This window comes from Lissotriton helveticus, chromosome 12 (genome assembly GCF_964261635.1).
Source record: "Lissotriton helveticus chromosome 12, aLisHel1.1, whole genome shotgun sequence".
Classification (NCBI taxonomy): domain Eukaryota; kingdom Metazoa; phylum Chordata; class Amphibia; order Caudata; family Salamandridae; genus Lissotriton; species Lissotriton helveticus.
The window spans coordinates 11,670,343-11,697,158 of NC_136073.1; the positions used below are offsets into that span (position 1 = coordinate 11,670,343).

General features: G+C 49.3%; 1 protein-coding gene across 1 annotated transcript in view; it reads right to left on the reverse strand.

Moving 5' to 3' along the window:
- HCN2 (hyperpolarization activated cyclic nucleotide gated potassium and sodium channel 2) overlaps positions 1 to 26,816 on the reverse strand; it is a 185,672-nt gene that overhangs the window by 94,019 nt on the left and 64,837 nt on the right. The window contains exon 3 of the mRNA XM_078669320.1: positions 617 to 778. Coding sequence (XP_078525446.1) covers positions 617 to 778 — 162 coding nt within the window. The remainder of the gene's footprint in view (positions 1 to 616; positions 779 to 26,816) is intronic.

Sequence of the window (26,816 nt, forward strand, 5' to 3'; positions counted from 1 at the left end):
ATGCAGGCCGTGGCTGGCAAGGTCTGGCCTCAGAGGGCGAGTGCGGCTGGTACTAGACCAGGGTAAGTAACAACCTTGCTGCAGGGGGGGTGTGCGGGTACTAGACCAGGTAAGTGATACCCTTGTATAATCCCTACATGCAGCCAGCGGTGCTGTAGGATACAGGGTCCGCCCCACCACAGTGTTGATGGACGCCCAGCAGTTGCTGGGGAAGTCCAGCATAGCGGTGGGCGTAACTCGCAGAATTACCCAAACAGTCTGCAAGATAACACAGAATTATGCGAGAACAGCAATTCTGCATTTAGCGCCATTTTCAAAATGGACACGAGGATGCATTTTGCGCTAAGAAAATAGAGCTAAATTCTACACAACATGAACAGCTGCTCGTGCCGCTAAAGGTGCTCTTGCGGTAAGATCTGTTTCCCCAAATTACTCGAGTGAACGTAATCGTGTTATCACTGGTAACCCCGCGTCAAAGAGTAACATGGAATTACCAAAACTACTCTGATTACTCCTGCATAGTTGAGATGTGGCCCAGGCCTGATCCTGCAGCATGAGCATGGGGGGGGGGTGTCTGTAGGACACTGGGGGGGGGTGTAGGACGCAGGGCACTCACCACCATGTTGTTGATGGACACCCAGCAGTTGCTGGGGAAGTCCTGCAGCATGGGCACCAGGAACTGCAGGCAGCCGTCCCAGTGGCACAGGAGCAGCATCATGGCGATCAGGTTGATGATGCGCATCACGGCGCTCGCCAGGTCGTAGGTCATGTGAAAGATCTGCGGAGAAACAAAAAAGTGGAGTTAGACCCACGTTTGTCCACAGGGGGGGCTCTGACTTCATTCACCGCACATAGCCTGACACAACATGAACAAGTTATTTCCCGTGCACCACTTCCTAGCGCTGTGCCAAACCACTGCACACCACGTGCCGCTATCACCCCGCATGGAGGATACTCAGTATATTGACCTCAGAAGGATGAAAGGCCCATAGCAGACGCCCCCACATTGAAATCTCTCAAATACCCCAGATTTGACATGAATATCAGAGATGCCTGAGCCCAGACATGTTGTGTGGATTAATGGAGCTGAACCTGGCAGCTGGCAGGATAAGGGGCTTTACCATTCTGGAGTGCACAAAGCCAGGGCTCAGATATTTTTTAAGCCCTGCTGTGGAATTTAGTGCTTTGCAAAGGGGGAGACCTTCAGGGTGGGGATGTGTGGTCTGCAGGCCAAGCTGTGCTCTAGCACGGAGCGTCTCATCTGAAGGGTGACTCTATGCACAATCTGTGCCTTTTATGTAGAGCATTTGACACCCATGCAACCTGCCCTCAATGCGCTAACTGCTGGCTTGGGCATTCAGCGCTAGCCTACAACCCAGTATTTGGGATTTTAATATCCCCTCTATGCATGTCAGTATCGACACCTTCTGAATCTCACACCTCTTTACGCCTCTCAAGTGGTCGTAGAGGACTATGGGGCTGATTTTGAGTTTGGTGGCGGAGGGCCCTTCATCGAGATGGCCGAAGACATTGGACCAGCACAAAGATTCCTGTCAATGTTGCAAAAGTTTGACGGATGGCTCAGCCAAACAAGATGACTTCCATCAAACGTAACAATTTCTTTTTAATTTTTCAACAAAAAACCTACAAAGCGGGAGTTTGTTTTTGAAAACTTTTAAACTAATGACCCCAACACCATGGAAGCTTTCCCCTCCATTGCATGGGAGTTACCTGGCGATGACGGACAGCGAAAAAAACCAAAGACAACGGCCTCCATCTCTAAATAGGGCGGCCGGTGTTCAGTATAAAACTCAGAGGGCCTGTCCTCGTCGCCTGTCAGAAGAGTATGTCGGCGACAGAGTAGATGCCGTCATCAACATATTTAAGGTCCAACCGCCTGTAAATCAAGCGGGCAGACTCGACTGTGGCAGAGTGAGCACTCCGTCACCGCGGAGCGGAGTACCCTGTCTGCCAAACTTTAAATCAGCCCCTAAGAGTTGCTTGTGGCCGCCTCCAGGGTGCCCTGCACAATTGGTATGGATTTCTAAATACTCTGAAACACAGCCTTCTGCGTTAAGAGTTCCAAGGTACAGTCTTACCATATGCTGGTGTTGCGACTTCTAGAAGAAATTTCAAAATCTGAAAAAATATTTTGTGGCTTTAAAGGGAGACTTGGCGTTACAAATGAATGATTACAGTTTTTCTTAAAGAAATAAATACACTGAGGGTCTGTAGCACAAATACTGAGACTGGCAAACGTGTCCGTTCTTTGCGTTTACCTCAAGCAGAAATAGGACGCGTCAATGTGGCAAGCGCGACAGCGCACAGGAGCTAGGTGAATTCCAAGAAACGAATGGGAAAGACATGAAATAAAGTCGAACAAACAGACTCAATGGAAAGAACAGGGCTGTTGTAAGAAGTGATTGAATTAAACTCCACAGTTTGGCCTGAGCACCAGGAGTCAGAGGAGGCATCTCATTGGTCTGGATAATTTGGTCGTGGTTACCTTTTGCAAGACTAACCAATGATGGTTCGTGCTCAAAGATTATGTCACCTGGACTACTGAGCCATAAATTCACAAACACTCGGGCCAAACAAACGAAAAATTGGGTCTGGGTGAAATTTCATTATAACAGAGTAATTTATGTAATTTTGGGAATGTGGTGTTGTGCTTGTTATGTGAAATTTCCGAAATTACCCATTATGCTACAACGCGTTAATGCACTACAGTTCGCTACAAAATTGTAACACAACAACAAAGAGGTCAACTAGAACACAAACATCGGTTTTGCAACAATTGTATTTTTAATGCCTTTTTTTTTTTTTTAGCAAAAAAAGCCTCTCGTCAAAACTGGAAGCATTTCACACTAAAATGTAGCCCAATTTCACAGACTTCACGTAATTATGCAAAAGCAAATTCCAGAAGTTTCACACACCCCGGCTAAAAAGCAAACTCAACAGACATCACTTCCCAGAGTATGCAACTGAAGGATTTTGGCACTGGGTGCAACTCACCAAACAGGACTTTAACAGCCTGGTGACTGTACTGCATGCGTGTGTGCAATACATTTATTTCTGTATGTAAGAGAGTTCTGAAGTGATTATAAGATGACAACCGATGCTCCATAAAAAAAACTTCAATAAAGAGGTAAGTAAACAGTGCGCTGCTGCTGGAAGTCAAATTCTGGTAGCTTGGGGGATCAGGATGTTGCTCCAGGTGGACATAGAGCAAGAGAGAGGGGCTGCAAGGAAGGGGGTGAGCGAGGGGGGTGAATGAGAGAGTCAGAGAGGGAGGGAAAGAGAGGCTGAGAGTGAGAAGAAGTGGGAGTCAGAGAGAGGGAGAGATTTGTTTAGACAGACTAACGTTTCACTGCGAGGTTGCGCCGTGCAAGAATTCCAGCCCAGATGAATCCTGTTTTCTTTACTGAGATGAACGATGGTGTCTTCTGCACAAGACCGGCTCCAAGATGCGACTTACCCACAGGTAACTGGGGAGTTAGATCACCCTAGGGTATTCGGGCACCTTAGCACCCACTAGTTTAGGAAGCGCTAGGTCGGAGTATAGATATTAAACATGTATGCTTATAATCGAAATAACAGCACAATGGTTGAGTTGTTTATCTTCTTTACGATTCTGGTAATGCTGATTACTCTGTTCCCATCTTTTTTTGTGTTTCAATTTTTGATTGAAATTTATAAATAGAAAAAATACATATATTATAATAACTGTATGCATTATCATGTAAGAAAATTATTACATATAAGCATATAGTAAAATGTTGTTTCCTTATATTAATCATTGCAGCACGTATTTTAAACAAGAGTCACCGGGCTTTAATGAATGATTGTAATGCCAGTTCAAGTACTTCCTGTGTCTCCTTCTGGCCTGTGTCTCCTTCTGGTCAAGCACAAGTTACTGACAAACAGGACGCTTCTGTTTCCATGACTTCCTTGGAGAGTCGGAGTGGTCTTGTTCTGAGGTTGCACATGCCCTCCGGATAGTGGTTAATTTGTAAAATATAAGTGCCGGGGCTCTCTTCAGGAGGCAGCTTGCACCAGCCCATTTCTGCTGTTCGCGCCGCCTAAAACCGAACCAACTACTAACCCTGAAAGTGGGGAGCGGTTGTGGTGCACTTCGGAGCTGGGGAACGAGCTTTGAGTCTTGGTGTCGGCTCAACATCCTGTGATTCTGTGCAGATCACTTAATCTCCGTGTAAATTGATGTGCCCAAGCTTCGGTGTTGATGATTAAATGCCAGTGCTGAGCACTGGAAACCAATGTCTCAAATTAAGCACTGGCTCCGGTACCTTGTAACGTGATTTCAGTCAGGCCAGAGGTTCTGGGGGAGAGTCAGTCACCCGGTCCAGGTGGAGCAGCTCACAGGTTCCACACTTCACTGATTCTCTGAGGGGTGTCTCTGGCTTGCACCATGTGGCAGACTGTCCCTTCTGCTCCTTCCAGGTCTGCATGGGGCAGAAGTCTTCCTCTGTTGCCAGTTCAGTCACTGGTGTTGACAAGTCTTTCCTTCCTCCCTCTGGAGAGTCCTTCTCCAGAGACCAGCTCTCCGTGATTGTACGCTGTGGAAATAAACAGCCAGATCTTCAGTACGATGGATAAACTGAAGACTCGTCCTCTGCAGGGAACACGGTATCTTCGGAGCAACCTGCATCCTCACAGCAGCCTCCCTGAATTCACCTGCACAGGAGAGCTGAGCCTATCACAGGATGGCAACCAGACCATGCCCACTGGGCCTCGCCGGAGGAAGGAGGCTTTTCATGGACTCCATTTATTGGGTCTGACTCAATTGAATGTTACGGGTTGAGTAACAACCCAGAGGTGTCAACCAGCTGCAGCGCAGAGGTCACCAGATTCAGGGTAGACAGGTGAGGCACCCTGGTGACCGCCTGAGAGCGCCCCTAGGAGAGGACGGCTGGCACCCATGATGCTGCCCTGGTAGATAGTGCATATTTTTGTAGCGTGGGCTCTGATTGGTCCGTTTAGAATCACATTGTCCCACAATCTATGTCTCTAAAAGGACGCTTAATGGGAGCCCTAGGAGGGTGGACACATGTCACTGGCCTCCAGCGTCCCACAAGGAGGATGAGGTAAGAGACAACATGTTCACCTCCACAGAGACAGGAGATATTACCACTTGGCAGGGTTTGGGCCCAAGTGAGAGGGCCAGAAGTACAGAACTTTGGTAAAACTTCACTCACAATCAGCTTCAGAAGTGCCCTGGGAGAGAGGTCTGCAGTGTGAACATTGATGAGGATGCCCTTAAAAGGCGTGCTTTGTGTTTGTCGTCGATTCTTGGTGTCCTCTGGGGGAGAGACCCTTTCCTCATCCCCACGAACGCTTCCTAGGATGCTTGTCCTCATCACAAAGTTTTCGTAGCCGTTACATTTGGCGTCCTGCTCCTGCCACCAGCTCCCATCTTCCAATATCTTTGCCTACACAACTTCAAGGTAGTCCTCAAAAGGTCTTGGTCCCTAAGTCCGTCTTTCACCATTGCCCGGTCCAAGGATGATACGTAAGTCAGACCATGCAGTTTTATCGGCCCCATCTAATTGGATTATTGTTAATGACATCGACAATCTAGTGCCACTTCTGCTCCTCCATGGCAACTTTGGGCGCATTCCTCAATGCAAGCCAAAAAACATGCTGTCAACATTCACAACAAGGCCCATGTACTCTCTCCCAGCGACACGTGTCCTGCACAATCGTTGGAACCCTCCCACCAGGATATCTTCCCAGATGGCGACAAAATCCTCTTTAAAAGCTGAGAATTTGTCGGAGGGGCGACTCTAATCCATTAATCTCACACCATGTGTGAAAGCCTAGAGAACCCAGATTATTAAACCTTCCAATATCTGCTTGTGAAGAGCATTACCGGTCCATCGTCTTCCTCAACCTCTGCCATCTAGTACAAACGTTATCCGTTACCTTTGATTGGTTCTCCTAGATCTGAATGTGACGTTGACCTCACCCCGCGTCTTGATTCGCTATGACCTCGATATATGTAGGCACAGGATCTCCAGATAACTACGCTCAAGGAACCGAGAATGTAAACATGGATTATAACAAACCGACCAATTATCAGAGGGATAATGGAGGCCCCGGGCTTACTGTTTTTACAAGATACCAACCCCCTCTCTGGCCGGATTATGCTCTCCATCAGATCGCTGTACAGGACGATTCTTATCGAAGAAGGCAACTAAATTGTCTCATGCTCCAAATTCCTGGGAAAGAAGTTTTGGGACTACCCAGGTCGATGAAGTCCTTCACCGAGATGATCCCGCCTTACCTGTCGATCATCCGCATCGACTCACCGCTGGTGGCCGAGACCCAGATCCCCCACTCGAGAAAGAGAGTTAGGTCAACTTGAGTATAACCCAATAAAAAGATTTCTCAAGAGTCAGACATCTGTAAAACAGGGCATCCAATGGCGTCGCACCACCCTATGGATAGGACTGGGGTTCACATACATATACCCGGCTACAAGTCAGCCATTGTGAAAAGCAAATCAAAACCAAGTCCAACCTCTCAATTACAGAGTCCGTAATTCTGTTAGAGAACCCCTTAAACTGTCAAGAAATGAATACAGTTCATAGCATTTTAAGGTGACTTCCAGGACCTTTTTATATTAAGAGGGGGTTACTTTATTTCTTATAATACATGGGAAAGGTAGGAGAGATGACAGGGAAGGCACAGGATCTGTCGGACAGCATCAAAGACAGCAGGAGCTGATGTGAAAGGAATGAGAAAGAGGGAATGATGCGACAAGAGAAGATTAGGAACCAGTAGCAATGAGAATATTGAAATCACAAGAATCAAGATCACAGACGGGAACAGAGACAGAGTGGACATGGGCAAGGAATACACCGGTGTGAATCCCAACAGGGCCCTCCGCAAATCCTACAGTGGAGAATCAATCTAACAGCTTACCCAAAAACACCACAAGAATGTGATGCTGGTCTCAAACCTGAAATATCATGCCAATGCAGTCTGTAGAGTGGAGGACCTTAGACAAAAATATATTTTTTTTAAACTGCAATACATCTTTCAATTTATAACAAAACACCCACATATATTATAATTAAATATAGAACATTAAGCAAGATAAGACTGTTTAACTAATAAATGGGGTTATTTAGAGTTGAGCGGAAGCGCCGCTATAGAGCGGCCCCACATTCTATGTAGTGTCGGAGGAAGTGTTGACGGTGGCGCCCCAGCTTGCTCCACTAGAGTAAACCTCTCACCTGACTGCCTGTCTCCCAAATGAAGGTCAGAGTGGAGCCCCCAGCCTATTTAAGACTAGGCCTGGGCAGAACACACAGATTTTCACTCCACAAAATCACGCAGAGTTACATAAAGATTCTGCGGAGTTCCGCCAATGGGTGGAAAAAGCATGTCGCGCTGCTCGAGAGCCGATTTTAGCGCCCGTAGCTCATTCCATGCTGAAAATCAGAACGAACGGCACCACACTATTTTAAAGTTGATTTGGCCACCGCTGTAGGAGAAAATCTACTCTTGAAGAAGCCCTCTGACCGCGACTGTCCACGTTCATAAAATTTCACTCGAAGTCCTCCTAGCAACCGGGACGCCAAACCTCACTGGCATTCTGAAACCGCGCATTGTTCCTGTTCTGAGCGCATTGCTTGCGCGGGGAAATCAATTCTGGTGAATGGTGGAATTTGGCGGGAACTCTGCCAGAACTTTCCATCTCCGCTCACGGATTTAAAATTCCACTTGGATCCCTTACAGATATGGCAACTTTTACTGGTGTACCCTTCCCGGATCCACTGTGAAATGCAAAGGTGTTTCTGGCTTGGAAAGCGCGGAATGCCCCCACATGTAGGGAGAAAATTCCCTTTCAGAAAACAAGCCCTCCCTTTGTTTTTTTTGGTTTAAGACAGGGTTGTTCTCTAGGTACTTGCTTGTGAACCCCAGAAGTATGAAGTCCAACGGCGGCACCCCGATTTCCATTACACTGAACTTTTATTGGGTGCATTACCACAACATTGAGGTCTATAATACTGTCCTGCAACAATACGGGCTCCGGAGTCGGTGTTTTCAGTCAAGCCTAGATGTACTGCTCTTAACTGGGTCTTCTTACATGGACCAACTCTATATAGTCAAGCTGTGGAGGTAAATAGTCAGTGTACGCGTACCTATGTACGTTTACCTTCATGATATAGTAGAAGGTGATATTCAGGACGTGGGATTTTTCAGGAACTATATTTTGTTCCTCAGTGTAGTTGTAGTACCTGTTTCTGTCGTTGCCAACTTAAAGACTCTTGTTTTATCAAGTCAGACAGATGAAAGGAGGAGCGAGTCCACTAAAACTGGACCCTGAACCCCACAGCTACTCCTCGTGTCTCAGCAGCCGGTGTTGTCCAGGCCCCTGAGCTTTAACTCTAAAACTCTACGTGTCTCCTCAAGGGATGTTCTAGCGAATTTCTAAAACTAATGTTGTGAGAAGCGAACCGTGCGAGAACGTTCAAATGGAGGAGGCACGTTTTGTACTTTTCGTACAATTAGCACCTTCCTTTTTCAGAAACTATATTGGGTCAAATACATAAAGAAAGTTAAGTCACACCCACAAATGTGCTCCCTCACATGGGCACAGAGTCACAACTTTTCGGTTCTTGAAGGCATCCGCCTTAAGCTCTAACGACCACTCCTGGATGGGATTTAATCATCAATAATCTTACTCCATCAGTCACAAGTAAATGGATTTACAACTGCAAGGTCAAGTTTCGTGGATGATGTAAAGTTCTACATTCACCCAATTGTGCATCTTTAAGTCAGAGGTTGTGGCCTGGATGAGAGTGAGTGGGTTAAATGTTGGTACCAATCATGGAACTTAAATTGAATCCATCCTCCACTCCACCATCCTTGGGGCCCACCGGTCCCACAGGTCGTCCACCTTCCTTGCCTCCTGAGAGATGAGGTCTTTCTGCCCCAATGAGGCAGTCTTCAAAGAAGGATCCTTGAGGGATGCACCGACCCTTAGTTATTAATCTGTTCAAGAGCAGCCGGATGGCAAGGAGTGACGTCAAAGCCCCTGCATAGAAATAAAGAAAGGACACAGCCTGCTGAGCCTTACTGTCTGTTTCCTCCTGGGACCGACCTACTCTGCTCCCCCATCCATGCATTTATCAAACTCCTGCATGAAGGCGCAAGTGTGGCTCTGGCTAGATTTGTCCCATGAAAGCCACCGTCAACTGAGATCCTGCGTGCAAATCCCAAGGGGCACTTATCATGTTTTCACAACATAAACCAGTAGGGCAGCAAGGATGCCGGGGCCCCGGTGCAAGCAAGGAAAATGGCCCCCGACACTGCTGTTGGAAACTGAATACAATGATCAGGGATCGTTGGGCCCCTCCATACTCTGGGCCCCAGCGCCACTGCACCACTGGTAGCTATGCGCATGGCCTGAGCTTCTCTCACATATCCCATCGCGGTTTATCTAAGGTGGCCACCTAGTCTCTTTCCTGGCATCAACGCAGCTGTCTTGAAAGACACGCTACGGGGGACCTCAGGCAAGTGCAACGGATGTGCACCCCCATGAGGAACCAGTGACCCCCCCCTCTTAAGGACAACGTACATGTCCACCAGATCTCTCGTCCACCCCCCTCCCTATGGGGTCCCTGAGGACTTTATTTAGTAATACCCCTTTCCTAGCTCCCTTTGGGGGGGGCATGGCTGAAAACCCATCCTTCCCGCCTCATTCCTAATGGATTCTGCTCTCCTCCAATGACCTTCTGTGAACCTGGATCCAGTTTCTCTCCTAAGAAATTGACTCTAAAATGCAGACATCGATTGAGGTTTGTTGAACTTCCGGTTTCGTATTCTGGGATGGTCAGTGATCAATATCCAGATTTCACACACAGTGGTGTCTTTGGATTAATGACGCTTTGGGTATCTCTCAAGCCCCCCAGGGATGCCATCAGACCCCGCGCTCCACAGGAAGCTTCTAGGGGGGGGTCTGGTCGCCTTGGGCTCGTGGCTGCAGAACTGAGAGGAGACGGTGGATTTACCAGAGACACCGCTGCCGTGTAAGGAAGTGAGGTCCCGCCCGGCTCAGAGGATGGAGGTACTGGGGAATCCACCGCTGTCGATCACAGCACCAGCCAATCAATGGAGAGATTTACCGCTGTCTTTCACAGCCAACCAGTAGGGAATAACTGACCCTACCACCGCACATGTCCAACATACACCACCACCAGAAAAACCTACTGTAGTACCTACTCATATTAGTACCACAGGATCTGAGATACCCAGGCCTTGTAGTATCTACTTACACTAGTACTGCAGCATCTGCGATAAACAGGCCTGGTAGTACCTACTCACACCAATACTACCCCATCCACCTACCCTTTAGGTAACTACTTACTCTACTACCACACCGTACATTTGCTCTTCCCGTACCCATTTACCTACCTTGAACATAGGTACTGACACTAGCACTGCACTTTCTTCCTTGCACCTGCCCCGGACATAGGTACTCACACTGGTACAGCGCTATTCAACTTATACCTGCCCAGACACAGGTACTGACACTAGTACCCCACTGTGCACCAGCCCCAGATGCAGGTACTGGCACAACTACCACAGTGTCCACCATGCACCTGCCCCAGATACACCTATTTACATTTTGTACATGAAAGCGCCCTGAAGCTGCCCCTAATGAACAGGTTTCACACTGTAGCAAACACCACAAATGTGTGAAAATAAATGTATTGACGTAACAGGTGTATACAATGTGCTATGGAGTCTCACAAGGGGCGAATATGTGCTATACAACATTACGTCACATAAATACCGAGGTGTCGTTGAAAAGAGACGTCACACAAGGTATAGGTTTAATTCTAAGAAAGCGTAACCGACGGATCACTTGTGGTGCTTATGTTTGGATGAAAATCGTAAACGTTGTGTGAAGCAAATCCCCGATCAGCTCGTCTGTACCAGGTAGCCCGGACTCTGCCTACGCTCTCTGTGTTGCCTGGTGCTGCATCTTGCTGATCACTGTGTCGACTACTAGCCTAAACTATTGTAGTATCTGTATTTCCTCTATGTCTGTTTTGCCCTAAAGCTTTTACTTTTTTTGCATACTTTCTGTTTCTGGTCGGATCAACCACGCCATCTAAGACCCGCTTGATCCTTCCCGCCCACTCCCGCTTCCGGCCAACCAGCGCCCGCCACCTTCCCAGGACCTACTTCATAGAGGCCGCAGCAAGCGCACCGCTGTGAGCCATCCGCACCTGGACCGCGCCCAGCACCAGGAACCCTGGCCCTCCGGTCACCCACAGATACTCCAAGGCCTGCACCCCGGGTACTGCAACAACTGCGACCTCGCATCTCCTCGTTCAACAGCTGGACCGTTCACCTGCCACCCCTGTCTCTTCACCTGCAACTCAGGACCCCTCACAGAAACCCCCACCACTCCCACTTCGCCAACAGTTATTGCCCTGGAAGCCCCCGATGCCTCCTGCTCAACGCCCAGTCTCTCGGCAAACACGCCATCGAACTCTGAGACACCATCTCCACTGAGGTGATCTTCATCACATAGAACTGGCTCAAACTCTCATACCCTCCTGACATCGCCACTGCAACACCCAACGGCTACAAGATGACACACTGGGACCGCACCAACAATAACAGAGGAGGCATCGCCATCATCCACAAAGAAACAATCCGCTGCTCCTCCATTGAAGACAACACCACACCGATCATGGAACACCTCAACTTCCAACTCCACACTGACAACAGAATGCCCCCCCTTCCCCCGGTACCACGCAGTAGCATCTGTGACGCCATCACAGAATGAATCGTCCCACAAGCCATCGATTCCAAGCACTTCCACCTGGACAACCCCAAAGACACAAACTCTGCCAACCTCCTGGAACGCATGACCAACATCAACCTCACCCAGCTGGTCACAGACCGCACACACATTGGACATGATCTTCATGGCCAGTGACAGAGTCAAATACAGCCATGCCACAGAACTCACCTGGACCGACCACTTCACCATCACAGGATCACCATGCACCACCACCGGCCTTCCCTCCAATTGAAGCTAGAACAAGCAGGCCAGACCGTTACCACTTAGATCACCGACCTAGTCACTCACAGCAAAGAAATGCAGATCTACCAAACAAGCCTGCTGGCACACACCACAGCTGCAACCAACTAGTGAGAAGATGGTGCACCAGCAGAGACATCACAGAACAAGCCACCCCTCAACAAATACCAACGACGACTAAAAGACGCCCCAGCATACTGCATCGAACCAAGCTCCAACCACATCAAGAAATTCTTCAGCAACGTCAGAGAGTTCTCCTGCCCAATGGCCAACAAGAACATGATCCCTCCTTCACAGGAACTCTAGCAAACCATTTCCATAACAAGATATCCATCATCTACAGGAACTTTGAGCCCCAACCCACTGACCTCCACAGTCTCATCACTCCAACAGATGACTCCCCCGAGCACCTACTTAGAGCATGGAAGCAGCTCACCACAGCCATCATAAACTCTATCCACTCAGGAGCATCCACGGGCCTCTGACCCCATCGCCTCTTCGACCCAGGAAGCAAGGATATGAGCCGCCATCTCACCCCCATCCTCATCACATCCATCGTCACAGCCATCTTTCCCAACACATGGAAACATGCAGAAGTCTGACCTCACCTCAAGAAAACATCCGCCGACCCCAGCAAACTCCAGGACTACAGCCACTTCTCGCTGCTCCTGGAGAGAAACATCCTGCTCGATGCCTCCCAATACAGTTTCCACGCCAACCACAGCACAGAGACAGCCCGGATCACTCCCACTGATGACCTCCGCACCCTCCTCAAAAAGGAACTATATGCAGCCCTACCCTCTTCATAGCGTTTGACACTGTATCCCATCACACACTCATCAAGAGACTGCACAACATCGGGATTCAGGGAGACGCCCTCAGATGGGTCACATAGTTCCTCATGGGGTGAACTCCGGGAATTCACCGACCTCCCTTTGCCTCAGAACCCAAGAGCACCATCTGCAGCGTCCATCAAGGCCCATCCCTCAGCCCCACCCTTTTTGACACCTCTAGCGGACATCTTCAGACCCTGTGATCTCAATATCATATCCAACGACACCCAGCTCATCTTCTCGCTCTCAGCAGACCCCGCCACCACCAAGACCAACTTCCACAACTGCATGAAAAACATCACAGCCTGTGTTAAAAGCAAAACGACAATTATGAACATAACCTGCACCATCTTGTCTGGTGAAAGTTCTTTCGTTAACATAAGCCACAGTCATTTTGATCAACGGCAGCCATTTTGTATTTTGATGGTCACCTCTTTCTCACCCTGCCCTCACTAGCACCCATCTGGCCCTCTGACCAAACCTGGTATGTGTGCTGAGGCCATAACTAACAGGCGTGCCTTTGGTGGTATCTTCAAAGAGACATTCTATTGCCACAACAACCCTTAGCGCCCTTTGGCTGAACCACCACCGCTTCCTGTCCTCGATAACTAATGAACTTATGCATTCTTCTACCCTCCCCACACTTGTGTACTAACCAAAGATTTCAGATACTAAGATGACCCTTGCAGACATGGTTTATTGCACCGCAAACAGCAAGACTTGTTTTCACCAACAATGGGACCTGTTTTATCAACGGAACAGACTCTTAGATCTGGCCGGTCTCACATGTTTTAGACCCTGAAGCAAGACCCTGTTATACCATAATATGGTCTGTTTGACCCGGGTGGGAGGAGAATAACAGTGGGGCTTGTATGACAACACGCTCAGAGCGGGGACTCAAATCTTGTATAAACATGTTGATATAACAAAGGTGGGCTGACAAGACAACAATGCATTGTGTAAAATCTGTATAAAAGGAAGACCCAAAATGAGATGAAGTTAGAGCACCTCCTGACGATAGCCCCGGTGTCTGAAGTGATATGTTCTCCTTTAGAGCAATAAACTTGTTCTTCGCCTTCCAACTCTCAGCGCCTGCCTCGTTATTTTGATCGCTAATCTTAGGGTGAATTAAGAGGTGGTTTGCACCAAGCAGCATCGAAAGTCTTGGGAGTCTCACTGCTTTTCATCACCTGGATGAAGGCCGACTGTTTGAAGCTCAACACTGACCAGACTGACGTGATGATCTTTGGCAACAACACTTCTCCTTGGAACGACACCTGGTGGCCCGCCGAACGTGGACCCACTTCGACAGATCACAACCTCGGCATCATCCAGGACACCAAACTCACCACGAAACAACAGTTGTAAGCAGTCTCCTCCGTCTGCTTCCACACACTTTGCATGCTCCAAAGAATCTTCAAATGGCTCCGCATCAGCATGAGACAAACTGTCACTCAAGCTCTAATCACCAGCCGTCTGGACTACGGCAATGCACTGTGCACAGGAACCACCATCGAACTCACGAGGAGACTCCAGACGATACAGAATTCAGCGACCAGACTCAAACTCAAGCTGTCCAAATAAACCCAACTCACCCCATACTCCAGTTGCTCCCTGTCCAAGAAAGAGGCCAATTCAAGATGTTGACATGCCTACTAAGCCCTCTACGGCCTAGGACCACCATACATCAACTGCCGTCTAAATACCCACCAACCATCCAGAGGCCTTCGCTCCACCTCCCTTGCACAGACACTGCACATCCATAGAAGCCCTAACAGAGGATGTCCCTTCTCCCACCTCGCTGCCAAGTCCTGAAATGGCCTCCCCTGCACCGCCGGGCATACCGCTCGCTGGCGGAATCCAGGAAGAGACTCAAGACCTCGTTTTTCGACAGAGACACAGCGCCCAGATACCCTCGCGGGTGATTATCAGCGCTTTACAAATACTGATTGTGAGATGTCGCCCCGCCCAGCATCGGTCTTTGCGATTGTGCTTAGAAGTAGTTTACTCCCTTTGTAGCTCTAGACAACAGTACCCGTGCCGCTCCGCACACCCACCGCCCTCAGCCAGGCCCGCTTCAAACCAGGGACACTTCCTGGTCCCCCCCATACATGGCACTGGGCATGCTGGTGGCCACTCGTCCACGCCCCCACCCCGCGGTGAAGAGCGGCGGGGCATGGCTTTAATTAAATACAGTAACCTAATCCGAGGGATTAATTAAGTCAAGTGGTGTCCAGAGCGCGGATCAGGAAGTAAGGAATGGGGGCAGGAGAGGTGGGAGGGGCACAGAAAGGGGAGGGGGCAGGAAAGAGAGGGAAAGCAGCCATTGGGGGGAGGACAGGACTAATGGCAGAAGTGCAGAGTATGTACGATGCCTCTATACAGTACCATGGGTATCCCAACCGGGGAGAGCGTGAACAAGGCTATGTCGAAGTAACTCCCACCCAGACCCCACCCTCCTCCAAGCCCAGCAGTGGTCTCAGAATACATCCATCCAGAAATAGAAAAATCACTCCAGACGCAGTCTCTCAGTCTGGCTCCAAGTTTCTTTGAGTTACGTTGCATGGCTTGTTCAATCTCTGGGTCAGAGTTGGGAGTTCTGTGAAGCCTCCGGTGGACCCTGGGAAAGGATGTAACTCTCAAGAACTGGATCCTACAACTGGATAAGGATGAAACACTCTAGAAGTGGACCCTTCAGAAGGATGAAACACTGTAGAAGTGGACCCGGTAGAAGGATGAAACACTCTAGAAGTGGACCCTTCAGAAGGATGAAACACTGTAGAAGTGGACCCTTCAGAAGGATGAAACACTCTAGAAGTGGACCCTGGATAAGGAGGAAACACTCTAGAAGTGGACCCTGGATAAGAACGAAACATTCCAGAGAGGACCATGGATAAGGATGAAACACTCTAGAAGTGGACCCTGGATAAGAACGAAACATTCCAGAGAGGACCATGGATAAGGATGAAACATTCCAGGAGTGGACCCTGGATAAGGATGAAACATTCCAGGAGTGGACCATGGATAAGGATGAAACGCTCCAGAAGTGGACCCTGGATAAGGATGTAACTCTCCAGAAGTGGACCCTGGATAAGGATTAAACGCTCCAGAAATAGAACCCTGGATAAGGATGAAACATTCCAAAGGGGCCTAGATACGAATGAAACATTCCAGGGGTGGACCATGGATAAGGATGAAACGCTCCAGAAGTGGACCCTGGATAAGGAGGAAACACTCAAGAAGTGGACCCTGGATAAGAACGAAACATTCCAGAGAGGACCATGGATAAGGATGAAACATTCCAATGGGGGCCTGGATAAGGATGAAACATTCCAGGAGTGGACCCTGGACAAGGATGAAACACTCTAGAAGTGGACTCTGGATAAAGATGAAACACTCCAGAAGTGGACCCTTCAGAAGGATGAAACACTCTAGAAGTGGACCCTGGATAAGAACGAAACATTCCAGAGAGGACCATGGATAAGGATGAAACACTCTAGAAGTGGACCCTGGATAAGGAGGAAACACTCCAGAAGTGGAACCTGGATAAGAACGAAACATTCCAGAGAGGACCATGGATAAGGATGAAACATTCCAAGGGGGGCCTGGATAAGGATGAAACATTCCAGGAGTGGACCCTGGATAAGGATGAAACGCTCCAGAAGTGGACCCTGGATAAGGAAGAAACATTCCAGAAGTGGGCCCTGGATAAGGATGAAACATTCCAAAGGGGCCTGGATAAGGAAGAAACACTCTAGAAGTGGACTCTGGATAAAGATGAAACACTCTAGAAGTGGACCCAGCAGAAGGATGAAACACTCTAGAAGTGGACCCTGGATAAGGAGGAAACACTCTAGAAGTGGACCCTGGATAAGGATGAAACACTCTAGAAGTGGACCCTGGATAAGGATGAAACACTCCAGAAGTGGACCCTGCAGAAGGATGAAACACTCTAGAAGTGGACCCTGGATAAGGAGGAAACACTCTAGAAGTGGACTCTGGATAAAGATGAAACACTCCAGAAGTGGACCCTTCAGAAGGATGAAACACTCTAGAAGTGGACCCTTCTAGAGTGTTTCATCCTTCTGAAGGGTCCACTTCTAGAGTGTTTCATCCTTCTGCAGGGTCCACTTCTAGAGTGTTTCATCCTTATCCATGGTCCTCTCTGGAATGTTTCGTTCTTATCCAGGGTCCACTTCTAGAGTGTTTCCTCCTTATCCAGGGTCCACTTCTAGAGTGTTTCATCCTTCTGAAGTGGACCCTGGATAAGGAGGAAACACTCTAGAAGTGGACCCTGGATAAGAACGAAACATTCCAGAGAGGACCATGGATAAGGATGAAACACTCTAGAAGTGGACCCTGGATAAGGAGGAAACATTCCAAGGGGGGGCCTGGATAAGGATGAAACATTCCAGGAGTGGACCCTGGATAAGGATGAAACATTCCAGGAGTGGACCATGGATAAGGATGAAACGCTCCAGAAGTGGACCCTGGATAAGGATGTAACTCTCCAGAAGTGGACCCTGGATAAGGATTAAACGCTCCAGAAATAGAACCCTGGATAAGGATGAAACATTCCAAAGGGGCCTGGATATGAATGAAACATTCCAGGGGTGGACCATGGATAAGGATGAAACGCTCCAGAAGTGGATCCTGGGTAAGGAGGAAAGACTCTAGAAGTGGACCCGGTAGAAGGATGAAACACTCTAGAAGTGGACCCGGTAGAAGGATGAAACACTCTAGAAGTGGACCCTGGATAAGGATGAAACATTCCAAGGGGGGCCTGGATAAGGATGAAACATTCCAGGAGTGTACCCTGAATAAGGATGAAACATTCCAGGGTGGACCATGGATAAGGATGAAACGCTCCAGAAGTGGACCCTGGATAAGGATTAAACGCTCCAGAAGTGGAACCCTGGATAAGGATGAAACATTCCAGAAGTGGGCCCTGGATAAGGATGAAACATTCCAAAGGGGCCTGGATAAGGATGAAACACTCCAGAAGTGGACCCTACAAATGGTTGAAATACTCTAGAAACATTTGAGACACTACGGAAGTGGCGTCTAGAAATAGAAAAACACTCCAGACGCAGTCTCTCGGTCTGGCTCGAAGTGTCTTTGAGCTACTTTGCACGGCTCGTTGGATCTCTGGGTCAGAGTTAGGAGTTCTGACGAGTCCTATAAAGCTCCTGCTGAGATTAAAGTCTCTTGAACCAGTCACCGGCTTTGCGTCTCTACAAGCGATCGATTGGACTTCAGGAGCTGTCGGTGTAAGAAAGTGAAATGTCACACCTTGCTCTCGTGTGGTGTGGGTTTCATGTTCACTCGGATCAGCCTGGGGATGAAATGTCACACCAAGCGTGGAGGGTGTAACTGGACTGAGCAACCAGGTGGAAGGAGCAGAAACACGGGGCGGCCCGGCATGTGTGAGGCACCCTCACCTAAACTAATAGAACCAGTGGCGTCCGGCCTGTTCCTACTGATAGCAGCCTGGTACTTGTGGCAGAGAGGCATTTCCTACTTACGCAGTGGTAACTAGGCCAGAGCAGATTTTCCATTTCACCAGAGTAATCTCACATAAATGGGGTAATTTAGTGTTACGTTTGCTATATAAAACTCCTAAAATTGCGCCATAACACTACGCACCATTCATGGCAAAAAATTAGTATGAGCGCGAGGAAACAATGTGGTGGACACCAGCGGCTCCGGCTTCCCGCGCTTGCATTTTTTGCGCTACTGGTAGACGCTAATGGCTAGGAGGCACCTCCTCCATCTTGGCATGTCGTGGACTTAAATTTATGACCGAGGTAAAAAAACGGCTACAAGAAATTTAACTGATAAAAGGCACTTAAAGTCAAGCACAAAGTCCGGATTGAGGCATGAAGGCTACTGCGGCACAAACAACACTATCAAAACCTCGCCAAAGAACTTGACCTTAACAATGTACTGTATCGAATGAAATAAGAACGGTGTTTTCTCTTTTACCAGTGACAGTATATTTTTTTATTAGCACGAAATTTGTAATTTTAACCTGCTCGAAGATTGTAACGATTTTTATTAATCACTCAATAAAATAACTTGAAGTAATGGTTCCTCAAGTCCAAAACGGAAGCAAGTACACATAAAATACAGTGCTGAAGGTTGGTTTTACATTACGTGTAAATGAGTGTAATTGTCGAAATTTTTCCCAAATGTCATGCATTTATGCGAAAGCAAATGTCACCCCCACCCATGGTGACCACAGAAACTGTTTTGCAGCCATAATTAGGCCAGTGTCCAAAGCGATAGGATAAGCTGGTCACTCGCCGCTCTCTGATAGCTTGGCCAGTTTCACTGCCCTGGCAGGTAAAGCACCATACAGATGTCAGGGTTCATGATGTCCCTGTGTGTAAAGCACCCCAGAACCCACAGCACCTCACAGCTCAAGCTGGTGAGGATCCATAGGCAGGCCAGGAGAAGCCTCGCTATCGACCCAGCTAAGGTGTGTCACCAACATCGATGAGGGAGAGAGAAGCCACGGAGTCGAGGTCGTCCCACTCAGGGTCCCAAAGAATATCAGCAAAAACCAAGAAAAGTGGGGGAGCCACCCAGTGACAGCGGCCTAGGGTAGGTCCGGTACCAGGCCCCTCGCGGACCGCATTTGGTTCCCATCGCAAATTTAGCGAACACACCGGCCAGTCCCTGCTGGGGCTCATTTAACCTGCCTCAGGACATACCCGGGGTACCGACGGTGAGGGCGGTGCCTCCTTCTCGACCTGAGTCAGAGCCAGGTGAGGTGAGGCTTTTTACCTCATGCAGGATAGGTATGAAGTATCATCCATCCTGTATGGAGGTATTGTGATTGGTCACATACATTTAACACTGTGATATTTGTTAAGTTTTTCTGTTATCACTATTTTCATCACTTTACTTAATGCAGTAGCAAAATTAGTTAGGTCCTGAAGAAAGCCGGGGTTCTTATATCCACAGCGGCTGAAACTAGTAGACCATTCTCGGTAGATTAATTCAAAACCGACACTGTATTTTTTAACAAGTCCACCAGTGGTCATCAATAAAGGTCTTTGGACCACTGTTGTAACTTTTTTAATTCACTCACATCTACATTCTTTGCACTGCACTTTCCTTCCTTGTCACTACACGTCTAGTCTACCAACATTTGGCTCATTGCCAGAAGAGCTGAGGTGACAAAGGGCGCCTTTGGTTTTCCAAATGATGACACTGGCCACCAAGGGCAGTTGATGGAAATCCTTATTCTTTTGCCCTCCTCGGGGTTTCTCCTGACATGAAGCCGTAATGGCTTTATCAACCATATATTTCTATTTCACAGCTAGACTGATGAAACATTGAATGTAGGTTGTTTTGCTTACTCCTGCTCTGTGTTTATGGTTACATATACCTTCCTTTGTTTGTATTTAGACCATCAGTTTTCTTGTGTTATTTATCAGTAGGATTGGGGATTGAAACTGGTGGGTCTTTAAATATTCTCCCTAGGACCCCCCCTCTCTCCCTCTTTGGGAAGTGGAGTAATGTGTGATTAGCTCATTTAACCTAACCTTCCAGTGCTACCTGTTTCCGGAAGGTATAGATTCTTTACCTCACACATGACTGAGTTTTTTCACACACTTAGGACTACTACAGAATCCTAATAAAAGGGGGTGTGACTGAATTTTTTTCCTCACACAATTTGCCGCCCCCTTAGAGTAGATGAGGATTACAGGTCCTGAAGAATTAAGGAGATCCCTTTGGACTTTATTGAAGGTAAGAAACATGTTGACCCTGGCCCTTTGCCCAGTTCACTTGAACTGACACGGGTCTAATTTTCCCATTTCAGTTCACAACTCTTTCATTCGTGGCCCAGGTGCTCCTCTAATAAACTTCTTTTGGAGAATCCTGGAGCCATTTTTAAATCGCATTCACATAATCCCACTTCACATATATCGCCCTTACATAAACCATCTAGCTTCACAACAGCAAAACCGAGAAGACCTCCAGGAAAGAGGCCCCCCTGCGGGGCCCTCGGGCACTGCAACGCCGGACCAACGAGGAGCTGCCCTATGATGAAGCTTGACACCCCTTGGGATGTGTGATGGCCCTTGCTCCTTATTGGAGCTATCCCTAGACGAGTACTAACTACCCTGCGCTTCCAAGCACCTATCAACAACTGACGGATCTGACACCTTGCCAACCCCCCAGGAACAGCATACTCTTTGTCTTAAGTTACTGGCGAGCACAATGTCACGTTGAGGGATCTCTCTTAACTCCCTCCCATGCCATTGACGAGCTCAGCTCGTCATGAGCCACGGTGGCCGTGTGCTCATGACGAGCTGAGCTCGTCATAACAGCCAGAACGCTCGCACGTGGGGCTAATTCCACCGCAGTGCTGACCGTTCTACAGAAACGGGTGTGGCCGTGACGAGCTCAGCTCATCATGAGCACACGGCCACCGTGGCTCATGACGAGCTGAGCTCGTCACGAGCACCAGGGCGCTGTGCGTGCCCCCCCACCCCCTAGGACAGTGGGGAATTACCCTCGCGGCCAACGGGTTAAAAGATGACGAAGGACCCTCAACAGTTATGTTCGTCAATGGCCTGTTATCTCACTGTCAAGTCAAGTCAGATAATTTATATAGCGCGCTACATACCCAGAGGGTCTCAAGGCGCTTGAGGAAGGGTGGGGAGTTATTTGTCGAATATCCAGGTTTTAAGTTGCTTTCTGAATGCTAGGTGGTTTTGAGTGAGTCGGAGGTGGATGGGAAGTGAATTCCAGGTTTTGGCCGCCAGATACGAGAAGGATCTACCTCCCATGGTGGTTTTGTTGATGCGTGGAACAGCAGCAAGGGCTTGGTTGGAAGAGCGAAGCTGGCGGGAGGGGGTGTAGAAGGAAACTCGCGTGTTGAGGCATTCGGGTCCAAGTTCGTATAGGGCTTTGTGTGCGTGGGTGAGGAGGCGGAATGTTATCCTCTTATTGACAGGGAGCCAGTGGAGGTCTTTCAGGTGATCGGAGATGTGATCTTTACGCAGGATGTCTAGTATGAGTCTAGCTGATGCGTTCTGGATGCGTTGGAGTTTTTTCTGAAGTTTTGCGGTGGTACCGGCGTATAGGGTGTTTCCGTAGTCCAGGCGGCTTGTAACCAGTGCGTGGGTGACCGTTTTTCTGGTTTCGGTGGGGATCCAGCTAAATGTTTTTTTGAGCATGCGAAGAATGTTGAAACAAGAAGATGAAACGGCGTTGACTTGTCTGGTCATCGAGAGTGAGGAGTCCAGGATGATGCCCAGGTTCTGTGCGTGGTCCGTCGGGATGGGTGCTTTTCCAAGGGCCGTTGGCCACCAGGAGTCGTCCCAGGCGGAGGGGGTGGTTACCAAGATAAGGACTTCTGTTTTGTCCGAGTTCAGTTTAAGACGGCTGAGCTTCATCCACTCTGCTACTTCTTTCATTCCTTGATGTAAGTTGGTTTTGGCGGTGATGGGGTCTTTGGTGAGTGAGAGAATTAGTTGCGTGTCGTCAGCGTAGGAGATGATGTTGAGGTTGTGTCATCGTGCAATGGTCGCGAGGGAGCTCATGTATACGTTGAAGAGGGTGGGGCTGAGTGAAGATCCTTGTGGTACGCCGCAGATGACTTCAGAGGCCTCTGATTTGAACGGTGGGAGGCGGACTCTCTGAGTTCTTCCGGCAAGGAACAAGGTGATCCATTCCAGTGCTTTTCCTCGGATTCCGATGTTTCTGAGGCGTTGTAGCAGGGTGCTATGACATACTGTGTCAAGGCTGTGGAGAGGTCGAGGAGGATGAGGGCGACTGTGTCTCCATTGTCCAGTAGAGTTTGAATGTCGTCCGATGCTGCGATGAGTGCGGTCTCAGTGCTGTGTTTGGCTCGGAAGCCGGATTGTGAGGAGTCGAGGGCTTTGTTGGTTTCGAGGAAGGTGGCGAGCTGGTTGTTGACTGCTTTCTCGATGACTTTGGCCGGGAATGGAAGGAGCGAGATGGGGCGGTAGTTTTTGAGTTCGGTGGGGTCAGCTGTGGGTTTTTTCAGAAGGGCGCTGAGTTTGGCGTGTTTCCAACTTTCCGGGAAGGTGGCGGAGTTGAGGGAGCAGTTGATGACGTCTCGGAGGTGTGGTGCTATGATGGAGTCCGCCTTGTTGAAGATGTGGTGAGGGCATGGGTCAGTGGGGGATCCTGGGCTTGCCCCGAAGCGGTCGCTCCCCCACGCTCCATCTCTTCCTACCTGACCGTGTGCCTCATTGCTGCCTGCTTCCCTGCTGCCTGGACCCGCGACCGCGCGCATTGACATAGCGCCTGGTATCGTAGCCTGCACAGAGATAACAGTACCCATTTGCGCAACATTGCCGATTGAAAATAACATAGCCTGCTCATTTTAAAAATTGAAAGCGCATCTGCTGATTAACTATTGTGCACGTTAGCGCGTCATTGTTGAGAAGTTAATACTTCATTTGTTCAGTGCCGGTACTCGGCTGTGCCCAGTTTCGATTTTCAGCCTAAGTAGCCATTTTGTTGTTGTTTGTCCACCCCTGACCCGTGTCTCCTCCCCGCTCCCGCCTCCCAGCTGACCCTCCCTCGCCCCCGCCCCCTCCACCACCCATATATTACATATGCACTTGCGCGCAGCGGTAACGCGCAGCGGTCGCGCCCCATGCGTGCCGAAGGTGCGCCAAAGGTAAGCCCGTCTGCGCCCGTCCGCGCCTGGACCGCGCCCAGCGCCCGCCCCCCTGCTCTATGCCGCTCCCAACCCCCCAGAGTAACTTATGATGCCGCTACTCTCCTCGCCCTCAACGCCGGACGCACCCCTCTTTGCTGCGCAGCTACCCCAGAACGTACCCACGGCCCATTCTCCTGCCTCTCCTGTAAGTTCAACTGCTTCAGGACCCTCACCAAACACACTTCCTCCACTCACAGCTCCGAACCCAACGACTTGAAATGCATCCTACTGAACACCCGCTCGGTCCACAGACATGCAACCGAACTCTGGGACCTAATCGACACTGCGTCACCTGACATCGCCTTCCTTACTGAAACATGGATGAATGCATCCTCTGCCCCTGACATCGCCATAGCCATACCGGACACTTACAAGATCATTCGAAAAGACCGTACTGATCAAACTGGAGGAGGCATCGCCATCGTCCATAGAAACACCATCAAAATTACAACCAGCTCTGACGACAATCTTGCAACCGCCGAACACCTCCACTTTCAGATCCACACCGACCCCAGGACCACACTTAGAGGAACCCTCATTTACAGGCCCCCAGGCACCCGATCTCAATTCAGCAACGACATCACTGACTTCGTCAGCCCGCACGCCCTCGCCTCAGAGAACTACATTCTTCTAGGAGACCTCAACTACCACCTTGACAACATTCTCGACAACAACACCACCACCCTTCTGGACAACCTGTCCAATCTCGGACTCAAACAACTTGTTGACACCCCCACTCACACAGCCGGACACACGCTCGACCCTATCTTCACCTCCAGCAAGCACATCTCCTTCGATCACACTACAGCTCTCCACTGGACGGATCACAGCTGTGTTCACTTCAGCTACAAAACAACCCTGACCCACAACCGTCCACAACCCATTCCCCGAAGAAAATGGAACAAAATCACCACCGACCAACTCCTCACATCACTCAGCCAAAATACTCCCACCCTAGCAACGGACCCAGACCAAGCAGCCACCAACCTCAGGCAATGGATTACCCACAGTGCAGACGAACTAGCACCCCTGAAAAAACACCAGTTGAAATCATCCAGCAAAAAGGCTCCCTGGTTCAATGATGACCTTAAAAAATCCAAGAAGACATGCCGCACCCTGGAGAAGAATTGGAGAAAAGAACCAACCTCAGACAACATGGCCTCTCAAGACTGCCACCCGCAAACACCACCAACTGATTCGATCCGCCAAGAAATCAGCATTTAAGGACCGTCTCGACAACAATTCTCATAACAGCAAGGAACTCTTCAATATCGTCAAAGAATTCACCAACCCTCCCGCAGCATCCAACGACATCACTAACTCCCAAGACCTCTGCGATGCGTTATCCTCCTTCTTCTACAACAAAATTGCCGACATCCACAACAGCTTCAAGAATACTCCCAATGAACAACTCACCCCACCCCCTTCAAATCCCACCCTTCCAACTAACTACCTTAACTCCTGGAACCCAATCACCATTGAAGACACCATTCGCCTCATGAACTCAATCCACTCTGGCTCGCCTTCTGACCCCTGTCCCCACTACATCTTCAACAAAGCTGACTCCATCATCGCTCCCCAACTCCGCGATGTCATCAACTGCTCCTTCAACTCCGCCACCTTTCCAGAAATATGGAAACACGCCGAACTCAGCGCCCTTTTGAAAAAACCAACAGCAGACCCCTCAGAACTGAAAAACTACCGACCCATTTCCCTCCTCCCTTTCCCGGCCAAAGTCATCGAGAAAGCCGTCAATAGCCAACTCGCAGCCTTCCTTGAATCCAACAACTCCCTGGATCCCTCACAGAACGGCTTTCGAGCCAAACACAGCACCGAAACCGCCCTCATTGCGGCGACCGACGACATCCGAGCACTCCTGGAAAACGGTGAAACAGTGGCCCTCATTCTACTCGACCTCTCCGCCGCCTTCGACACTGTCTGTCATAACACCCTAATACAACGCCTCAACAACATCGGCATTCAAGGAAAAGCCTTGGACTGGATCATCTCGTTCCTAGCCGGGAGAACCCAGAGAGTCCGACTCCCCCCTTTCTACTCAAAGCCCACCGAAGTCATCTGCGGCGTACCTCGAGGCTCCTCACTCAGTCCCACCCTCTTCAACGTCTACATGAGTCCCCTCGCCTCCATCGCACGTCAACACAACCTCAACATCATCTCCTACGCCGACGACACCCAGCTGATCCTTTCCCTCACCAAAGACCCCAACACCGCCAAAAACAACCTTCACGAAGGTATGAAAGAAGTAGCCGAATGGATGAAACAGAGCCGCTTAAAACTCAACTCAGACAAAACGGAAGTGCTCATCCTAGGATCCTCCCCCTCAGCTTGGGACGACTCCTGGTGGCCTTCCGCTTTGGGATCAGAGCCCACACCCACAGACCATGCACGCAACCTTGGCTTCATTCTAGACTCCTTACTCTCAATGTCCAGACAAGTCAACGCCGTATCGTCCTCCTGCTTCAACGTCCTTCGCATTCTCAAAAAGGTCTTCCGCTGGATCCCCCTCGAAACAAGAAAAACTGTCACCCATGCACTGGTCACGAGTCGACTGGACTATGGCAACACACTCTACGCCGGAATTACAACAAAATTGCAGAAAAAGCTCCAGCGCATCCAAAACGCATCAGCGAGACTCATATTAGACATCCCGCGCCAAGAGCACATCACCGGTCACTTAAAAAACCTCCACTGGCTTCCCGTCAACAAAAGAATTACTTTCCGCCTTCTTACCCACGCACACAAGGCCCTTTATAATCTAGGACCCGAATGCCTCAACACTCGACTGTCCTTCTACTATCCCACCCGCCAACTAAGATCATCCAATCAAGCCCTCGCCGAAGTCCCGCGCATCCGAAAAACCACCATGGGTGGCAGATCCTTCTCCTTCCTGGCTGCCAAGACCTGGAACTCACTCCCCACCCACCTCCGCCTTACTCAGAATCACATCTCCTTCAGAAAAGAACTGAAAACATGGCTATTCGACAAACAGTGAACCCCTCCCTCTAGCGCCTTGAGACCCTCTGGGTGAGTAGTGCGCTTTATAAATGCCTGAACTTGAACTTGAGTGGATGGAGTTCATCAGGCGGATGGTGTCCTCAGTTGAGATTGGGTTCCAGTCATTGAGGATGTTCGGGGGGGTGACGGTTCGGCAGAAGGTTGG